A 16,129-nucleotide genomic window follows, 5' to 3' on the forward strand; every position below is an offset into this window, starting at 1 on the left:
TCCCTTTAGTTCAATTTCTGAGGGTACTGTATGTGCATTTTTCCAATAAAAAAGGAAATATTTTAAATATCAAAACTGAATCATGGGTATCAGGTCATATATATTTATGGTTGAATAAATACATACAGTGACTCTCATTTGTGTTATTAAACCTTTACTGATTTTTTAATAACTAAACTATACCTGAACTATTTTTGAATTTCTGAAATGTATGTCTATTTCTAGTTCAGGCTAAATTTCTTTATATTAGCTAGTTGAAATGGTAACAGCAGCTGGTGAAGCCATAGTATTTTGTCCAATGATGCCTGTGTCACATTTCATGCCAATTATTATATCTTAAGAGATTCAGTAATAGAAAATTTTATCTACAACCAGCTTGTGCTTCCTGGCTTTTAAATTCAGTATCACTGAGCAGAATTCTAGGTTTCTACATCAGACAATGTGCCTTTCAATGGTTAAAATATTCCTAAAAAGGGTGGGAAAAATCCCTCAACAGAATGAAAAATATTTCAGATACAGTTTTTGGATGATGTCCAGTTTCTACATTAAAAATGCTTTCCAACACCAGACAAAGCCTGAATCATAACGACTCATTTAATACCATGTGCTCTCAGAAGAGAAAATGAGATTGGAAGTTAAATGAAATGCCCACAGATCCTGGGCATGGTGCACAAGATCAATAAAGATGATAATGCAGAGATGTGGGAGGACACTTAACTGGTCTGTAACTTAAGATTTATTCTGTCTTCCTGAATCTTTCAGAGTGCTCTATGGAAACAAGATCACAGAGATTCCCCAGGGCCTTTTTGATGATCTTGTGTCTCTGCAGCTGCTGTGAGTATGATCCCTTCCTCTTCTTTATTTTACAGACTAGCTAGATTTACTGTTTCTTCGGCTTCTGACACTAATATAATCACCTCTTCCACTGAAAACTCACTGGGACGTGCTAGTCTGTTGGTTTTGAGTCAGGCAAGAGGGAGGCAGGGGCTGAAAAAAAAAAAAGGAAGGTGACAACGGTTTTATAGCACAGTGTGTATAGCAGGTAATAGACACAGAGGATTTAAGTGTGGGGAGGAAATGAGAGACTCGGTGAAGTCCAAGAAAGGAAATTTGGTTGCAGGCTGATGTGTGGGTGGGGATGCCATCTGATTGTTTTTACACATTTAGCATTTGTGGTTGAAGGTCTAGGTCCTTGAGGGCTATGGTGTTGAAAGTACCTGCACATGCAGGCAAAATGGCAATGTGAAAGGTCTTATTGCTGTGAGCCAAGCTCAGTTCCATATTCTTATTATACCAAATGGGGCTTAGATGCGAGATTTCAGAAAATATTGTGTATTTGAGTATTTTATGCCGGGTGTGATTTAACAGACAGTCATGAGCAGGAGTAAGATATATACCATACGCTCTTCAGTATTTATTAAAGTAGCATAAAAAATTTCCTAATCCAAATTTGAAATTGCAAATTTCACTCACTCTTGTCTCCATAATCACATTGGGAACGAGTAACTTCTTCAAAGAGAAGGAAACCAGCTACTGCTTCAGCCAGTCAGTAGAGGGAGCAGAAATTAAGTGAGTTTAATATATATTCCTAATGTTCTGATTACCATCATGGATGATGCACTCAGAAAGTAAAGGTGATGTATGATAAATTAATCATTTCTGGTTTATATCACGTACAACCCTCCACCCCCAAACAATAAATTATATAAAATATAAAATCAAAAGTAGCTTTTAGACATGTTACTTTAAGCCTTTCTGACTGTCTTGACATAATCAGAAATGAATATCCAACAGTTCATGATTACCATTGAACGTATCGCTCTATGATTGCAGTCTTTGCTGCACTTATATGCTCTCTAAAAATAAGCATAGATGTAGAATAGAAATCCATGAGCAAAGCTAAAGAACTAAAATAACGAATAGTTTAAATTGCTCTATATGTTAAGTGAAGGACTACTCAGACGTGTAATTTATCCATGAGATCTTAATTGCAAACATGGACCACCTTGTTCTAGAGAAGGACAAGCAAGAGCACATATAGTTTGATTATGACAGTCCTTGAGCTGTGACAGTGGGAAGCTGTTCATCTCCCCCTGCACACAGGCAATCATTTTGTCTTCACCTTTTGCACATACTTTTTCTGGCAGCTCCTTTCTCTCTCCTGTCCCATACTTCACAGATTTGTTAGTACTTCAGTGTCTTCATGGCCAGCCTGCGCAGTAGGAAAAGACTGTGTATTTAGCAGGGAGGTAGTTTGCCATGTGTGAGAACAATGAGCATGAAAGTGCTTAGAAGCTGGGACTCAGTACACATTGATATAACTGGCATGTTAGTCATTGTCAGGCTCAGATTGGGTCATGTTCAGTACATTGAAGATGCTGCAAGCAAAAGGAGAGCTAAAACTTAACTTGTGACTTTGACCTCTGAGAAAGAAACTATATTTAGAAAGTCGGAGCTTTATCATAGTCCTCCCCTACAAATATTTTATGGTTACAAGTTCAAATTGATACACAGTTGCTCTATTTAACCCAGCACACTTTACAGATAGGATCTTTCCCAGTAGGAAAAAAAAAAAAAAAAAAAAGAAAAATCACTCAACACATGGCTTACAGTATCCTGTAAAAACATGGGTCTAGAACTTTTGCATAAAGCATTAAGCAGGTTTCAATGCTTTTATCCTATAGTCCATGTGTGCAGGTAGTGCAGACTTTCAATGGATTACATATTTAAGCCCAGATGCAGTAATTTTCCAGTCTGAATTAGCTTGAGTGATGCCTTTTTGTTAAGGGGGCAAAATCTATATGCCACAAAACCATTAAAAGGTGGTGTACTTCAACCATTTAAACATTCTCAAGCAGAGAAGATGTAAGTGGGTTGCCCTGTTATGGGATTCCCAGTGTATTGTGGCTCTGGAGCCTTTCAGGGTCTTCTTGAAGTGTTTGAATATAAAATAGCTTTTGGCAAGGAGAGCGTTGAATGATCATGCTTTAAATGCAAACAAATGTCTGCACAATTCTCTGAGTGTGGCTTTGAAGCAGCTATTGTGGGATTGCTTGTAGTATTTTAATGGATACCAAAAAAATAAATGGCGTTCTTTGGTTTTAGACCTGTTGTTGAACAGTTGGAAGAGTGCCCTATGATTATATCTAATTTAGTGTTCAGTGAGCTCTAGATTGGATTTCTTCTTATTAGTCTGGAGACACACTGATAAGAATGCTCTGATTAAAGTATACTCGTAGCCAGTATAATTTCCTAAGCTTGAGCTGGAGCATTTTTGAAAGTATACTGGCATTATGGTGAAGCAGGACACAATCAGGAAAAGGGAATCATTGTAGATCCTGTATAAAATCACTGAGATTGTATTTAGAAGGAAAAAATAATTATTGTGAAATTGCAGAGCAGATAATATTGTTATTTACTGTTTTGGATAAGACTCATCAGAGTTTCTCAGAAATGTCATTACCCTTCTGTTCAAGCATACTGTTAAAATATAGGCCAGATTATTGTACCTTTATTCTGGCAGAATTGTTTTGTGGAAGTGCCTTACATCTGCAGACAGTGCCACTGATGTCAGAAACACTGTAGCTGGGTAAAGTAATGCTCAGCTCAGGAATGACAGCATCTGAAACTGCCCCATTGGACTTTGGTATGTGGGTAATGAAGAATTCAGAAGTAGTTTTAGACCACCTGGCTAACATTAGAATTCTGTATTTCTGTTACATAAGACAGAGGTGGGTAAGCCAATATTATATTATATTTGGCAAGAAAATAGCACAGCATGGTTAGATAATAATTTTTTTTTTTTGCAGGGGGACGGGGGTGCAGCATGGCATGGTTTTGTTGTTGTGTTCTGGTTTTTTTTAAACCCTATTGGTGTCATTGAAAATATTGCTTCTGAAGTCTTCATTATAATTAGCTATCTTAAGGAGTTAACATTCCCTGAATAAGTAATCTCAATTGGATTTCTGTTAAATTGCTGATTTTAAAAATCTTATGTATTCCTAAATATGCAGTTGTAACCAACAGCAGCAAACGTTATTACAGAAGTCCAACTACACATCTGTTCTGTGGAACAGAAGCTTTTCTTGGACCATGTCATTTTCCTTATCCTGTTTGAAGTTGCCAACAGAAAGGATTCTAGAAAGCTACTGTAGCTACTGTGCCCTATCCTCATATAGTCTCTTCTTTTCAGCAGGTTGGATCAAGTGTCTTCTGAGAATTTTAGGTCAATTTAGATTTTAGAGAACTCCACTGTTTTCCAGAAAGGGATAACTAAAGTCTGGGGGTTTGGGGTTTGGGGTTTGGGTTTTGTTTGTTTGTTTGTTTTTCTAGATTTGGGTTTGGATTTTTTGGTTGGTTGGTTGGGTGGGTGGGTTTTTTCAGAGCTTTCATTTCATTGTTGCAACAATCCATCCAAGCTGTGAAATAATGTTTCATTAATTATCATTGTTTGTGTAACTTGCATTTGAATATCAGAAGAATGGAAAGGGTTTCCATTTCAGGGGGAAGTTTTCAAGTAACCATTAGCTGTGACCAGTTTGAACTGCTGTCCAGGAGGCCTTAGACTGATCTGGGTCTGTCTAGAAACTGGAATATATTTAAATGTCCTTCTCACCTGTCTTTCAGTTTGCCTGGAATGTGGACAGGCTCTTTCAGGAGCCTTTGAGTTTGCAAACTGTCTGCCAGTCACTGCATGAGGGCACAACATAACACTGCGCAGCTCTTTCATTTTCAGCAGCCCTGTGACAGATAAACCTGACAGTTGCTCAAATCTGCAGAGCCAGTCTGCAGTGAAACAGTGAGTCAAGTGGCTCAAGACAGCGAGCTGTGGATAATGGGCACCAAGTTTGTTAACCGGTATTTTTTATATCTAAGTAATACACTTTCCTCTCTGCAACCATATTAAAACAAACATTCTGGGAGCCTTTTTATTACAGTTATACACTGCGTGCTTCACGAGCACTCTATTTCCTGGAACAAGATGGTATCATAAAATCTCTACTGTTTAAAGAGATTGTATATCAAAATAATATAGGGGGATGAAATCTCATTTTTCAAATGTCTGGCAAGTATCAGTTTTAAATAAATCCTTTTCCTTGAGGAAATTTGCTTTGCATACTTACTAATAGTACAAGTGCTCAGGTGTGTTGATCCTAAATCTTACAGCTGAGATACTTGTGGCTTGCTGGGCAAGAAAGAATCCCTATAGTGGGCTCTGTTTTGATGTTGCTAGAAGTAGATATCCTCCTGGGATACATATATATTGAAGTAAGAGGTTTATCGTATTCTGCTGTGTAAAACGAAGCCAAAAGCTTACAGCCTTCTCCTCCTTCTACTAACGTCTGATCATTAGGGAAAACTCAACATTGTAGTTGGAAAAGACCAATAATCATATTGGTGCCTGGAGTTCAACATATTGACAGATAAAGTAACTACAAAAGTCATGAACAATTAAACTTCCAGGTCTAATCATCTAACCTGCATTAAAATAGGAACCCATTGGATCTAATATTTGCAACTTCAACTGACTTTCATTTAAAATAGACTTGTGTGAAGTGACAAATTGTGTGTGTACTTTCAGAAATGGCTATTATCAGTCTTCCCAAAATTCAACCAGTCAAATTTTGCTTTGAGTGATTCTCCTTTTTAACCTGCCTTTTATGCTGCTTTTCCTTGGATGAATAGTGAGGTACTTGGTACTCCCATAGCTCTTCTGCTGAGGTTGCTTGGAAAATCTCTCTGTGGCAGATTTGCCAAGTTTGAAGTGCTTGTGTTGATTTGTAATTGTAAATTGAATCCCAGTACTTAAGAGCGTAAAATAGGATCTACCAATTATTTATTGTATCCTTTTGGAGCTTGTTAGAAGCTTAAAGAAAACCCATACAAAGCATTTTAAAAAAAAAAAAAAAACAGAAATACAGAATTACTCTAATAAATGTACATGGATTCCAATATTTTGTACTGTATGCATTATACTATTATATACATAAGTGTCATTAAACAGTGACACAAACAGTATATAAATGCTGGAATAAAGAAATTAAAGTTTTCCACTTCCAAGACCTTTATAGTACAGTAGTCTCTCCTCCCCATAGCAGTCTTCTGAGATTTAAGTGACATATAAAATCATTTTGTTCCATGCAACTCTTAATTTTTCTCATGGAGAAAAGACAACAGGCATTAATAAAAGAGATATTCTGACTAAATGTAAGGGGAAACATTTTCATAATGACAAGTCAAGCAGTGGAGGAGCCTGCCTAGAGAAGTTGTGCATTCTCTGTCCTTGAAGATTTTAAAGACCAGACTGAATAACACTCTAAGTAATGTGGTCTGACCTTATAGCTCACCCTGGTTTGGGCAGTCTAAAAGGACAAGAAACCTCTCAAGCTCCCTGCCATTCTGAATTATCCTGTGATCTGATGAAATAATTATTTCTCAGATAAAGCAAATATCTCCATTAAATACCTATAAATTGGTCATGCTTTGAGTGGGGTTCAGACCAGATGACCTCTGGAGGTCCCTTTCAATCTTTGTCATTTCTGGGTTCTGTGGTTCTAAATTCATAGCAAAATGACATATGAACTTCTCCCTTAACTATTCAAAATATTTCTGGCTACAGCAGAGATGCTATGCAACCCTCATCCTTCTAGTTGAGGACAGAATACTCTCCACACAGACCCATTTAATAGCTTTAGAATTGTTTTCAAGCTGTTTGCCTCAAGCTTTTTTTCCTTCAGATTTCTGCATTTAGGCTGCTATTACCAAACTCAATAACCGCTGTTAAAGTGAGGGAGCAGCATCTGCCAGACACAGAAATACAATTACAGTAAAGCACTAATGAAAGACTGCAACAGCATCTGCCTTTTGTGTGTCACTTCTGTAGCCTGTCTGCATGCAGCTTTCCAAAAAAACAGCTACTTCATACGTCAGTGTGTAATTCATTAGCTATTCTGACGCCAGTGCTCCAAGCTGGACTCACCTGACAGAAACTCTCCTAGTTATTACTACACAAAAAACTAACTTCCTGATAGCGCAGGAAGTTGATAAAATGTGTTTATTCTGCTGTGCATCTGAATTATCTTGTGGTATCTAAAATCATCTGTGACCTTATCTGCAGGTATAAATAGGACAATATTGAATTTTGAATAACAGAAGTCCAGATGCTATGAAAACATGTGCTTATAATTCTCCAGGTAGTAACACGAGTACTGCAGGATTGTTTTATGGATGGTGTTCAACTGGAGTTGCAGTCTTTTGGTTCAGGAATGAAAGGAGGCCTTTAAAATCTCTCCAAAACAGGACTGTCAGGCTGTGGTCTGTGCTTCCTTCTTGACTCATTATCAGCTCCTGACTTTTCCATTTTAATTTATGTTGAATAAATTTGTCACCACCATCATCCAGTTTCCTGAACATGGAGGAACACTTGAAGCTGGTTCAAGCAAGTGCAATGATGATTTCACACTGGTTATTATCAACTGAAGCACCGACAGACTCTTCAGTGGTCAGTCATCACATTAGAAAATGTAATTTTTAGTAGATGTCTAAATATCTTGACACAGTGAGAGGCAGTCAGATTGTTCCCTTACACTCCAGGCCATTTTAAAACACTCCTGGAACTTAATATAATTATTTTGCCAACAAGTAAGCAGGGACATAATTCTGTCATTAGGCATTGCTTGTCATTGCCTGCTGGGAGGACTTTTGACTAGATACTTCCATATTGGCGCTTCAGCTGTTCTCCCGTGATAAGTTGTGTTAAATCAAATATGACACTTTATTCCCTGTAAATTTCAAACGAAAAAAACATGCCAAAAAGCTTCTTGACTTTTTGTAACAGGTACTGTATATCCTAAGGAATGCTTTCTGCCAAGAGTCCTTTCTTTGCTGCTCTATAGCGCATTTAAAAGTAGGTGAAGCCTTTGACTACTGATATCCTGTAAAAGTTATGTATATTTGTATTCCGCCGTTACCCATGCAAAAGTGTTACTCAGTTCTTCTCTTCCTTACAAGTCTCCTATGCATTTTACATCTGCCTTTTTCTACTGAGTTCTCATTTTCCACGGTGGAGTCTGGCATGTGGGATGTGTCAGCCAGTTCATGGGATGCTGAACATTTTCATTCTCATCGTGTTGCGTTGCTGTCAAAGCAAAAAGCTAGTGAAAAAGAAAGAGAAGTTTTCCAGTGGCTCTGTGCAACTTTTCTCCCAGACACTTTCCTTTTGGACCATTAATGCAGGATGATTTCTGGTCCATCCTATAGCAACAGAAAACCATGCAGTCTCCATCGTGTGTTAAGGTTGCTAGGCGGCTGGTTCATTCTCCCAGTTACATAGTTATTTGCTGATAGTTTGATTACTTGACTTCACTGAGCTGAAAATACAAACATTGCTAAGGGTAAAAGCCATATGAACATCCCCCTTTGCTCTTAAAAAACCCAAACAATTTTTCAATCATTTTGGGTTTGGAGTTCAAAACGTTATTTAAATGTTAATCACTTGAAACGGTGCTTGGGCATATAATTAAATTATGGGACCATCTTAATTATGCAGATGGTGCTTATGAGCATCTGATACAATTACTATGCCAATTCAGAACACATTCATTCTAAAGGGCTTAGCTGAAACACGTTATTATTTCAATGTGTGTGGACAAATTCACTTTTTCAGGAAATGGGTTCATGGAATTGTAATACCGCTCTGCTCATTGCTTTCAATGGTGTGTAAACCACAAGGTCTTTAACTGTTCTCCTGTATTCTGTGGTGGTCCTGGGCTTGCAAGAGATTTCTTCATGGTTTTAACATATCCAGAGGGATGAAAATGAAGACCTGAGTTAATAACACATCATCCCTCTGGGTAGCAGGCGGTTTTATTTCTACTTGAATTTCTAACCTCCTTTTGAATGCTGCACTACATCTGGAGGATGTGTGTAAATCTCATCCAATCAAGCTGATAACAAAATAGGAAAATTAGTAGAATTTACTTTCACCATATACTGGTGCAAAATAAATACTATGTAATTCGTTTTAAATAAGACTCACCTTTTAATGTTGTCCCTTCTTTTGGTGTAAGTCCAACGAAAAGGAAGCCTTAGCATGTTTCACAGCATGCTTCAGCGTTCAAGGAATATCAGTGTTTCTGCTTCCTAGAAGGTATTTTTCTCATCTACTTTTGTGTTAGTTGTAGAAAAAATTCTTATAATCACTTTTTACTCCATGTGAGGCCAGCCCTGTATACCTGATTAATAATTAGATGCCAGTAGGGGGGCCTGTGACAGTGAAGGAAGGTTAAGCAAAGAATTTGAATTATACAGGGGAATATCCATAGAGGGGATATTTTAAAATAACTGAGAGTTTTGAAAGGAATATAAACCTTAATGCTTCTTGCCAGAAGGCATCCTCTAACTCACAGTAAGTAGGAGGAAAAAAGTTTTAGGGATGATTTACTCTGCTTTCTCATGGTTTTTCACTTCCCCTTCTCCCCTTTTCTCACTGATTCTGATCAGAAATAGGCCATTAATCTATCCCATGATCCACTGAATATGGCCACATCTGAATTACCATGGAGCACATTATCTGTCCTATTTAGATTTAGGTACTGCAAATATGTTGTGTAGATGATATACAGAATAGGTGGTGTCACCTCAGAAAAGCTGCGTAGTACCTGAATTCCCACTTCTAAACAGTCTGCACAAGCACTTTCCCATTCCAAATTACTTTCTGTGATGCTTAAAGGAGAGAGTGTGCCTCTGTGTTTGTGGCTGTATATAGGACCAGTTTCTCTCTTTTCTGGTATTTGGCTCTTACAGAAATGTCACAGAATTGAAAATTCGTGCCAGGAAGACTTACCACATTGTAAATTCTAATTTCTGGCATTGGCTTTATTCATGATTTGTTGAAACTAATAAAAGAACAAATCTAAATCCTGTATATTCACTGCAGTTCTAGGTTAGCTTTGCTCTGAGGATTTATTAAGTGGGATCAATGATGGTTAGAGTTCAAGCCCACTCTTCACATGGGAGTGCATAGCATCTGCAAAGCACAGTTCTGCTGTGTGTGCACCTATTAAGCATCACAAAAAGGCGTGCTGGTTGTCCACATATATGAATACAACTGTAGTTCAGTTGTAAATCCTTCTATTACTAAGATGATTTTCATTTTTGCTTTATGCATTTTTAGAAGTCCTGCTTACAACATAAAATATTATTATAATATTAGGAGAAAAAAAAGAATCTAGCAAAATAAATAGAAGTGCATACTTACTTTCTGTTTTCTTCCTGTATAACATAGGTACCAAGCCTCTGTCATGGAACAACCAATCTAAGCTAATGTGTATTACCTGAAAACAATGTGGGACCAGTGCACAAGGACAGAGAGTAGAAACCAAAGGAATTGTAATGCCAAAGTGGCATTTGTTCAGATATGCTCAAATGCCACTTCGGCATTACAAATCCTTTGGTTTCTACTCCCTGTCCTTGTGAATGAATTTGTTCATAAGTGGAAAATTAAACAGTATCTGGGGATTCTGCCTTCTAATGACTTTTTAACCTGTTCTTTATGGAAAAGATAATATATAAGCTTGAAAGAGAAATGCATAATGCACAAGAACCAAGAGAGAATGAAGATTGCTTTGGCTTGGATATATGAATGGTGATAAGAAACAAGTAGTAAGAGATGACATTGATGTTTGCTGTTGGAGCAAAACCTCCAAAATCGAATGCATGGGAGGTACTATTCCTGTAGGCTAATTTGAAAATTACCCTGTTAGTTCTGGTGGAGTTAACAGGAGAGAGGATTAGGTGTCACATAATTATCAGTCACAGAAATACAGGTTACAGAGGGATCATACTAGTGCTGCCTAAGATCTCATAAAATAATTTTAGCTATTAGTTAATACAAAAATGTAACCTTATTGATCCATCATTGCCTTCTATGGAACTTTCTCTTAACTAATGTCAAGCTTCTTTTTCCATGACATATAAAGAAGAAAATTCAGGTAAATTGATATTGACTTTTCTGTTGGCTAGGAAGGTGAATTCTGCCCTGATGTCCTCTCATTCCAAAGCACTGCATTGCTGTTCTCCTTGAGAAAGGGGCTCTACCCAAGTGTGTGTCCATCTTTTACGTATCTCAATTACTGTAGCCGTTTACTGCATTAGTGAGGCTCTGCCAAAACAGCAGCTGGAGCAGAGAGCTGTAATGAGTGTACAATGTTCCAAAGGTTTCAGCAATGCAAAGGCAGGGTGTTATGCAGGGGAAGCACCTTCTGAAGTTACTTTTTGGAGCACAAGAAAAGCATCGTGCACAGCTAACAAGCATGCATTTCTTCCTTGATAGGTTGCCCTGTTGTCTATAGTGGTTTCTGTGCATCTTGTTGAAAATGGAAGCTCCCTGTGCTGTTAGAGGTGTGTTTAAGATGATATATTTGCTTGCTGAGGAATGGAGGGTGTCTTCTGTTTACCTAAAACACATTTGTCTTCTAATTTAGTATGTGTGGTGCCTCATAGAGAGCCACAGTGTTGCAACATTAGCCCTTCAAAGTCGTTGAGAAAGTAGCAAGAATTTTGTGACCAAGAGAACTGAGTGGGCAACATACACTGTTTGCATTGTACCATGTTTCTCTGGCTAGTAGTAGTCAAACGATGTGGATTTTGGCTTTTGTAAGAAGATAGATCATTTCCTACCTATTTGCCTTCTAAATGTAAAATACCACTTATGTAAATGACACTGACAAGTGTTCTCATGTTTAATTGTCTCAGAGGTAGATCCAGCTTGTTTATACCTGACTGTGTATACTTCTTGTATGTTACAGAACTCTGGCTGGATAATCTAAGAGAACTTGCACAAGTACTGTCCAAGATTTTCTGGCTGAACTTAGTTCTGGCAACTGTGTAGATGTGCAAAATATTACACACACACAAAAAAAAAAAAGATGTAAATTGCCTTTGTGCTGCTTTTCCACAACTGCACAGGAATCTGTTGTGAGTGGAATGGAGTAGATTCATAGAATTGCAGGACAATGGAGGTTGGAAGGGACCTCAGGTGGTCACTAGCCAATGAGACTGGAGAACCCTTGCTCAAAGCAGAGTCACCTTATTGGGTCAGAGCAGGTTGCTCATGGCTTTATTTGGTATCTTGAAAACCTCTAAAAATGGAGACTGCACAACTCTGAGCAACCTGTTCCACTGCTCGACTATCCTTAGGCATGAAGTAAGCTTGCCTTTCAGTAAGTTTTAGTCCAGACCCTACGCTTCTCTCTTCTTATCTCTGAGAAGAATAATGTTTTCTTTCCTTCCATGATTAAATTAATCCTGAACTGCTTATCAAAAGATGTCAAACTTCCAGAATTTCAGTTAGACTTAAGACAGCTGCTGGTAGAAAAAATTGGAAAAAGAAAACCCGCCAGGTTTTTCTCATTGTGGACTTTGTGCATAAGTGTGTGGATGGATAGCAAGGTGGATAGTATTTGCCATTTATATATATATTAAGATGAAGACTTTATAAATATTTGTGTAGAATTTTGAACAAATGGGGAGGAGGTCTTGGCATACAAAAAAAAAATCTTTTAAGTATTTTGAGATAGCTAGCACTGCTATGAGTCTGTATATTCCCCAGATATGAGTACTAATGTTGACTGTGGTTTTTTCACCTTTAAATGTAACAGGCAAATGAAGACCTTTAAATGTGCATTGGCTTTTGTGACAGGGCTAATATTTTTTTAGATTTAACCCCAAAGCTCAGTCTATCTGTATTTGATTATTACAAGATTAATGAATTATAAAACCTTTCCTCTGTTTTCAGGCTTCTCAATGCCAATAAGATCAACTGCCTGAGGGTAAACACGTTCCAAGGTCTGCATAATCTCAAACTGCTATCTCTTTATGACAACAAACTGCAGACCATCAGCAAGGGGCTCTTTGCACCTCTCCGATCTATCCAGACTCTGTGAGTATGCAGGCATATCATAAATGACAGCTCTTGCTTTTTCCCCCCAAGATGTTGCCTGACATTAAGAGCATTTGAAAGAAACCCCAAGGTAGCGCTTCCTTTTCTGATAGAAATAAAAGGAGCAAGACAAGAAAGTATCGCCTAAATTCAGCACAGCCAGCTATCGATACAGCCTGCCCATAGTGACATAAATGTCGTAAGTGTATTAAGCTCCCAGAGTAATTTATTCATACTGTTTGTTGGGAAGATAATGGCTAAATTTGACTACAATATATGGACAGCAGATTCTATTAAAACCATTGCCTAACAGTTTTTAATGAGCTAGTGAGTTGGCATCTCTCCTTACTGGGTCTGAGTCCTGCTGTACAGTTCGTGACTTCTGAAACCGTATTTCAGCTGACATTCCACTTAAGGGAAATGATACATTGTATTGTGATCCATTAAAAACATCCACTAAATATTTTCTGGTAGTCTTTGAATCGGAAGCATTAGGAGAAGAGGGATCAGAAGCAAAATTGGAAGCAAAAGTATAGAAATTACTCGATATTTCACAGAAGAAGGTTTCATCCTAAAGCTGCGAGTAGTAAGATGATAAGGTAAATAGTACTTTTTCAGAGCTGGAGTTGGCAGCCTGATCTAAATGAAAAACAAGGAAGGCCTCCCTCACCCAATATTGTGTATGAGTGTTTATATATATTTGTGTGTGCATATATACATCTAAGGCTCTGTGTGTTTGTGTAGAATGTAATTGTATGCATTTCCAGTACTAAAATATATATGCGTATGTGTGTATATATACACATACTGGAATATATATGCACATTATACTTGTGTGTGTATATATATACACATACTATAGTACTGGAAATGTATCTATACATATTAGCCAAATCAGTTTTATAAATCTTTTAATTAATATAAATATGAACTAGGGTTTATTTCTAGCAGCAGGGTACCTGCTATGTCCTCAGGCAACCACAAGAACACACCTAACTTCCAACAGATATCTGGCTAGTACGTATTGCTGCAAATCATTAAGGCATTAGAATAATCACGTACAACTTCCCAGCCCTGCGCTCTCTCCTCTACCATGTTTTCTTCTGCTGCAACATGCTGTACGTGTACATAGATATATATGTAAACAAGGGTGACAAGGTTAATTTCCAAAGGTACATAAGATTTGTCAAGTTAAATAACAGGCAATACCCTTAAGGTATCCAAATTTCTCCGTGGTTTCCATGGGGTTCTATTGGTCCTCCTGGTGGCCATTACTTAGAATGGACTTGTTGCTTCATACTGAGACACTTTTTCATTAAATGTTTTGACTCATTGTCCCATTTTTAGTGTTCCAGTGATTGATTGCCATTTTCTGCCTTTTTTTCTTGAAGTATAAAACCAGTCCCATATCCAGTCTTTATATGCTTGTTTGTTCTTTGGACCTTTCACACCAGGAATGGCTCTGCTACAACAGTGATCTTTAGTTTCTTCAGACACTGTCTGCTATGTATGCTTTCACTTCCCACTCCTTGACAGACTTTGCCCTGTTGCATTTTCTATTTATTCTGTTAAGTGACAGTTTATAAATATAACTGCCATCAGAAAAGAAAGGAAGTTTCTACAGGTGGAAAAAATACACTAACAGTAACAGAGCAGAGTTCTTGTGAGAATATAACTTTACACCTCAGTCCAAACCAAATTTAAACATCTCTTTTTTTAAACTGTCTTTGCAGTTATTGGAGAGCCATGCCCTGTTCCCTTGGAAGGTAGAGGGACCGGTGCAAGTAAACTTAACTGATATCAGAATCAGGCTCTGAGAAAGATCTGGCAAACTCTCCTGATTTATCGCTCAACTTCGTGAAGCAGAATGAATCATAACAGCAGCAGAGAAATACTGTTTCCCTATAAGATGCTCCAGCAGATTTCTATTAACAAAGTCTAAATATCCAGTTAAAATCAATCCTATGACACCTATTTCCAATTGTGTGGGAAATATGTTGTGCAAATGTTGGTGAAGGATAGAGTCATGTTCTACCTTGCATAAAAAGTTCAGTCTCAAAAGTGAAAATTTTTGGTCCAGGAAAAAATACATAAAAAGGAATACTATTACACGTCATGAGTATATGCAAATATCAATTTCACTCTTGAGAAAAGGCCTCTGGATCACTTCTGGCTTTGTACACAGATTCAAGGCACTTTACTAATTCACATTTTGATCCCTAAGAAATTGAGATTGCCAATAAAATTTCTTTTAAACCAGAATACAAAATGATCTTCAGGTCAGGTGCATCTAAAAAGGTGCATTTCTCTCAAAAGACAGCATATCAAGCTCCCGAGAGAAAACATTGGACTTCACAGACAGGAGGTCTGTGTCCTTTAAAGCAGGCTTTGCTATATTAATTTTTGTTTCCTCTCTGAAAGGACCTGCAGCAGACTTAATGAGCTACGAAATGTGATAGCTCACAGAATTCTCCCATTCATGTACAGCTCCGTGTGGTTTCCGCCAGGCCTGGGTTTTTGGAAGCTTATTCAATTACTCTACTCTTCAGGTTTGCGTTTGTGAAAAACAGTGATGGAGTACAGTGTCACAGGTCACTTCTGATTAAACATCCCATCCTTCTCGCAGACATTTAGCTCAGAATCCATTTGTGTGCGACTGCCATTTGAAGTGGCTGGCTGATTACCTGCAGGATAATCCGATAGAAACCAGCGGCGCTCGATGCAGCAATCCGCGTCGCCTTGCCAACAAACGAATCAGCCAGATCAAGAGCAAGAAGTTCCGCTGCTCAGGTAATTCATTTATCCAGGCTGTACTGCACTTTCAATTCAGAAATAAGCAGGTCCAGAGAGCCTACTAATCAAATCTGCAGGACAGTGTTTGCTATAATGGATATTATGGAGCATCTTTTAAAATTAAATTTGGAAAATTCATTTAGTTCTCCAGAAAGCCAATTACCTTATGGATTTAAAAAAAAAAAAAAAAAAGAAAAAGAAAAGGGGGCAGTCTATAGCTGTCTTCTGTGTGTCTTTCAAAAACAAAGAAAAGAAAAAAGAGAAAAGCTTGTGACATTTAATTTTAAAAGAATTACTAGGTTATAAAATGTCTGAAGAAAACAGTGAAGATGTAAATGAAACCATGTGGCAAGTGCCATATTTTGAAGCAGTGGAAGGTGGATGGATCATCATTTG

At 37.7% G+C, this 16,129-nt stretch overlaps 1 protein-coding gene across 4 annotated transcripts in view; it reads left to right on the forward strand.

Annotated features, from left to right (window-relative positions):
* Positions 1-16,129, forward strand: part of SLIT3 (slit guidance ligand 3) — a 547,888-nt gene that overhangs the window by 387,789 nt on the left and 143,970 nt on the right. For all 4 annotated transcript variants that reach the window (XM_064458932.1, XM_064458933.1, XM_064458934.1 and 1 more), the window contains 3 exons: positions 763-834; positions 12,797-12,940; positions 15,567-15,730. In XM_064458932.1, coding sequence (XP_064315002.1) covers positions 763-834; positions 12,797-12,940; positions 15,567-15,730 — 380 coding nt within the window. The remainder of the gene's footprint in view (positions 1-762; positions 835-12,796; positions 12,941-15,566; positions 15,731-16,129) is intronic.

This window comes from Phalacrocorax carbo, chromosome 8 (assembly GCF_963921805.1).
Source record: "Phalacrocorax carbo chromosome 8, bPhaCar2.1, whole genome shotgun sequence".
NCBI lineage: Eukaryota > Metazoa > Chordata > Aves > Suliformes > Phalacrocoracidae > Phalacrocorax > Phalacrocorax carbo.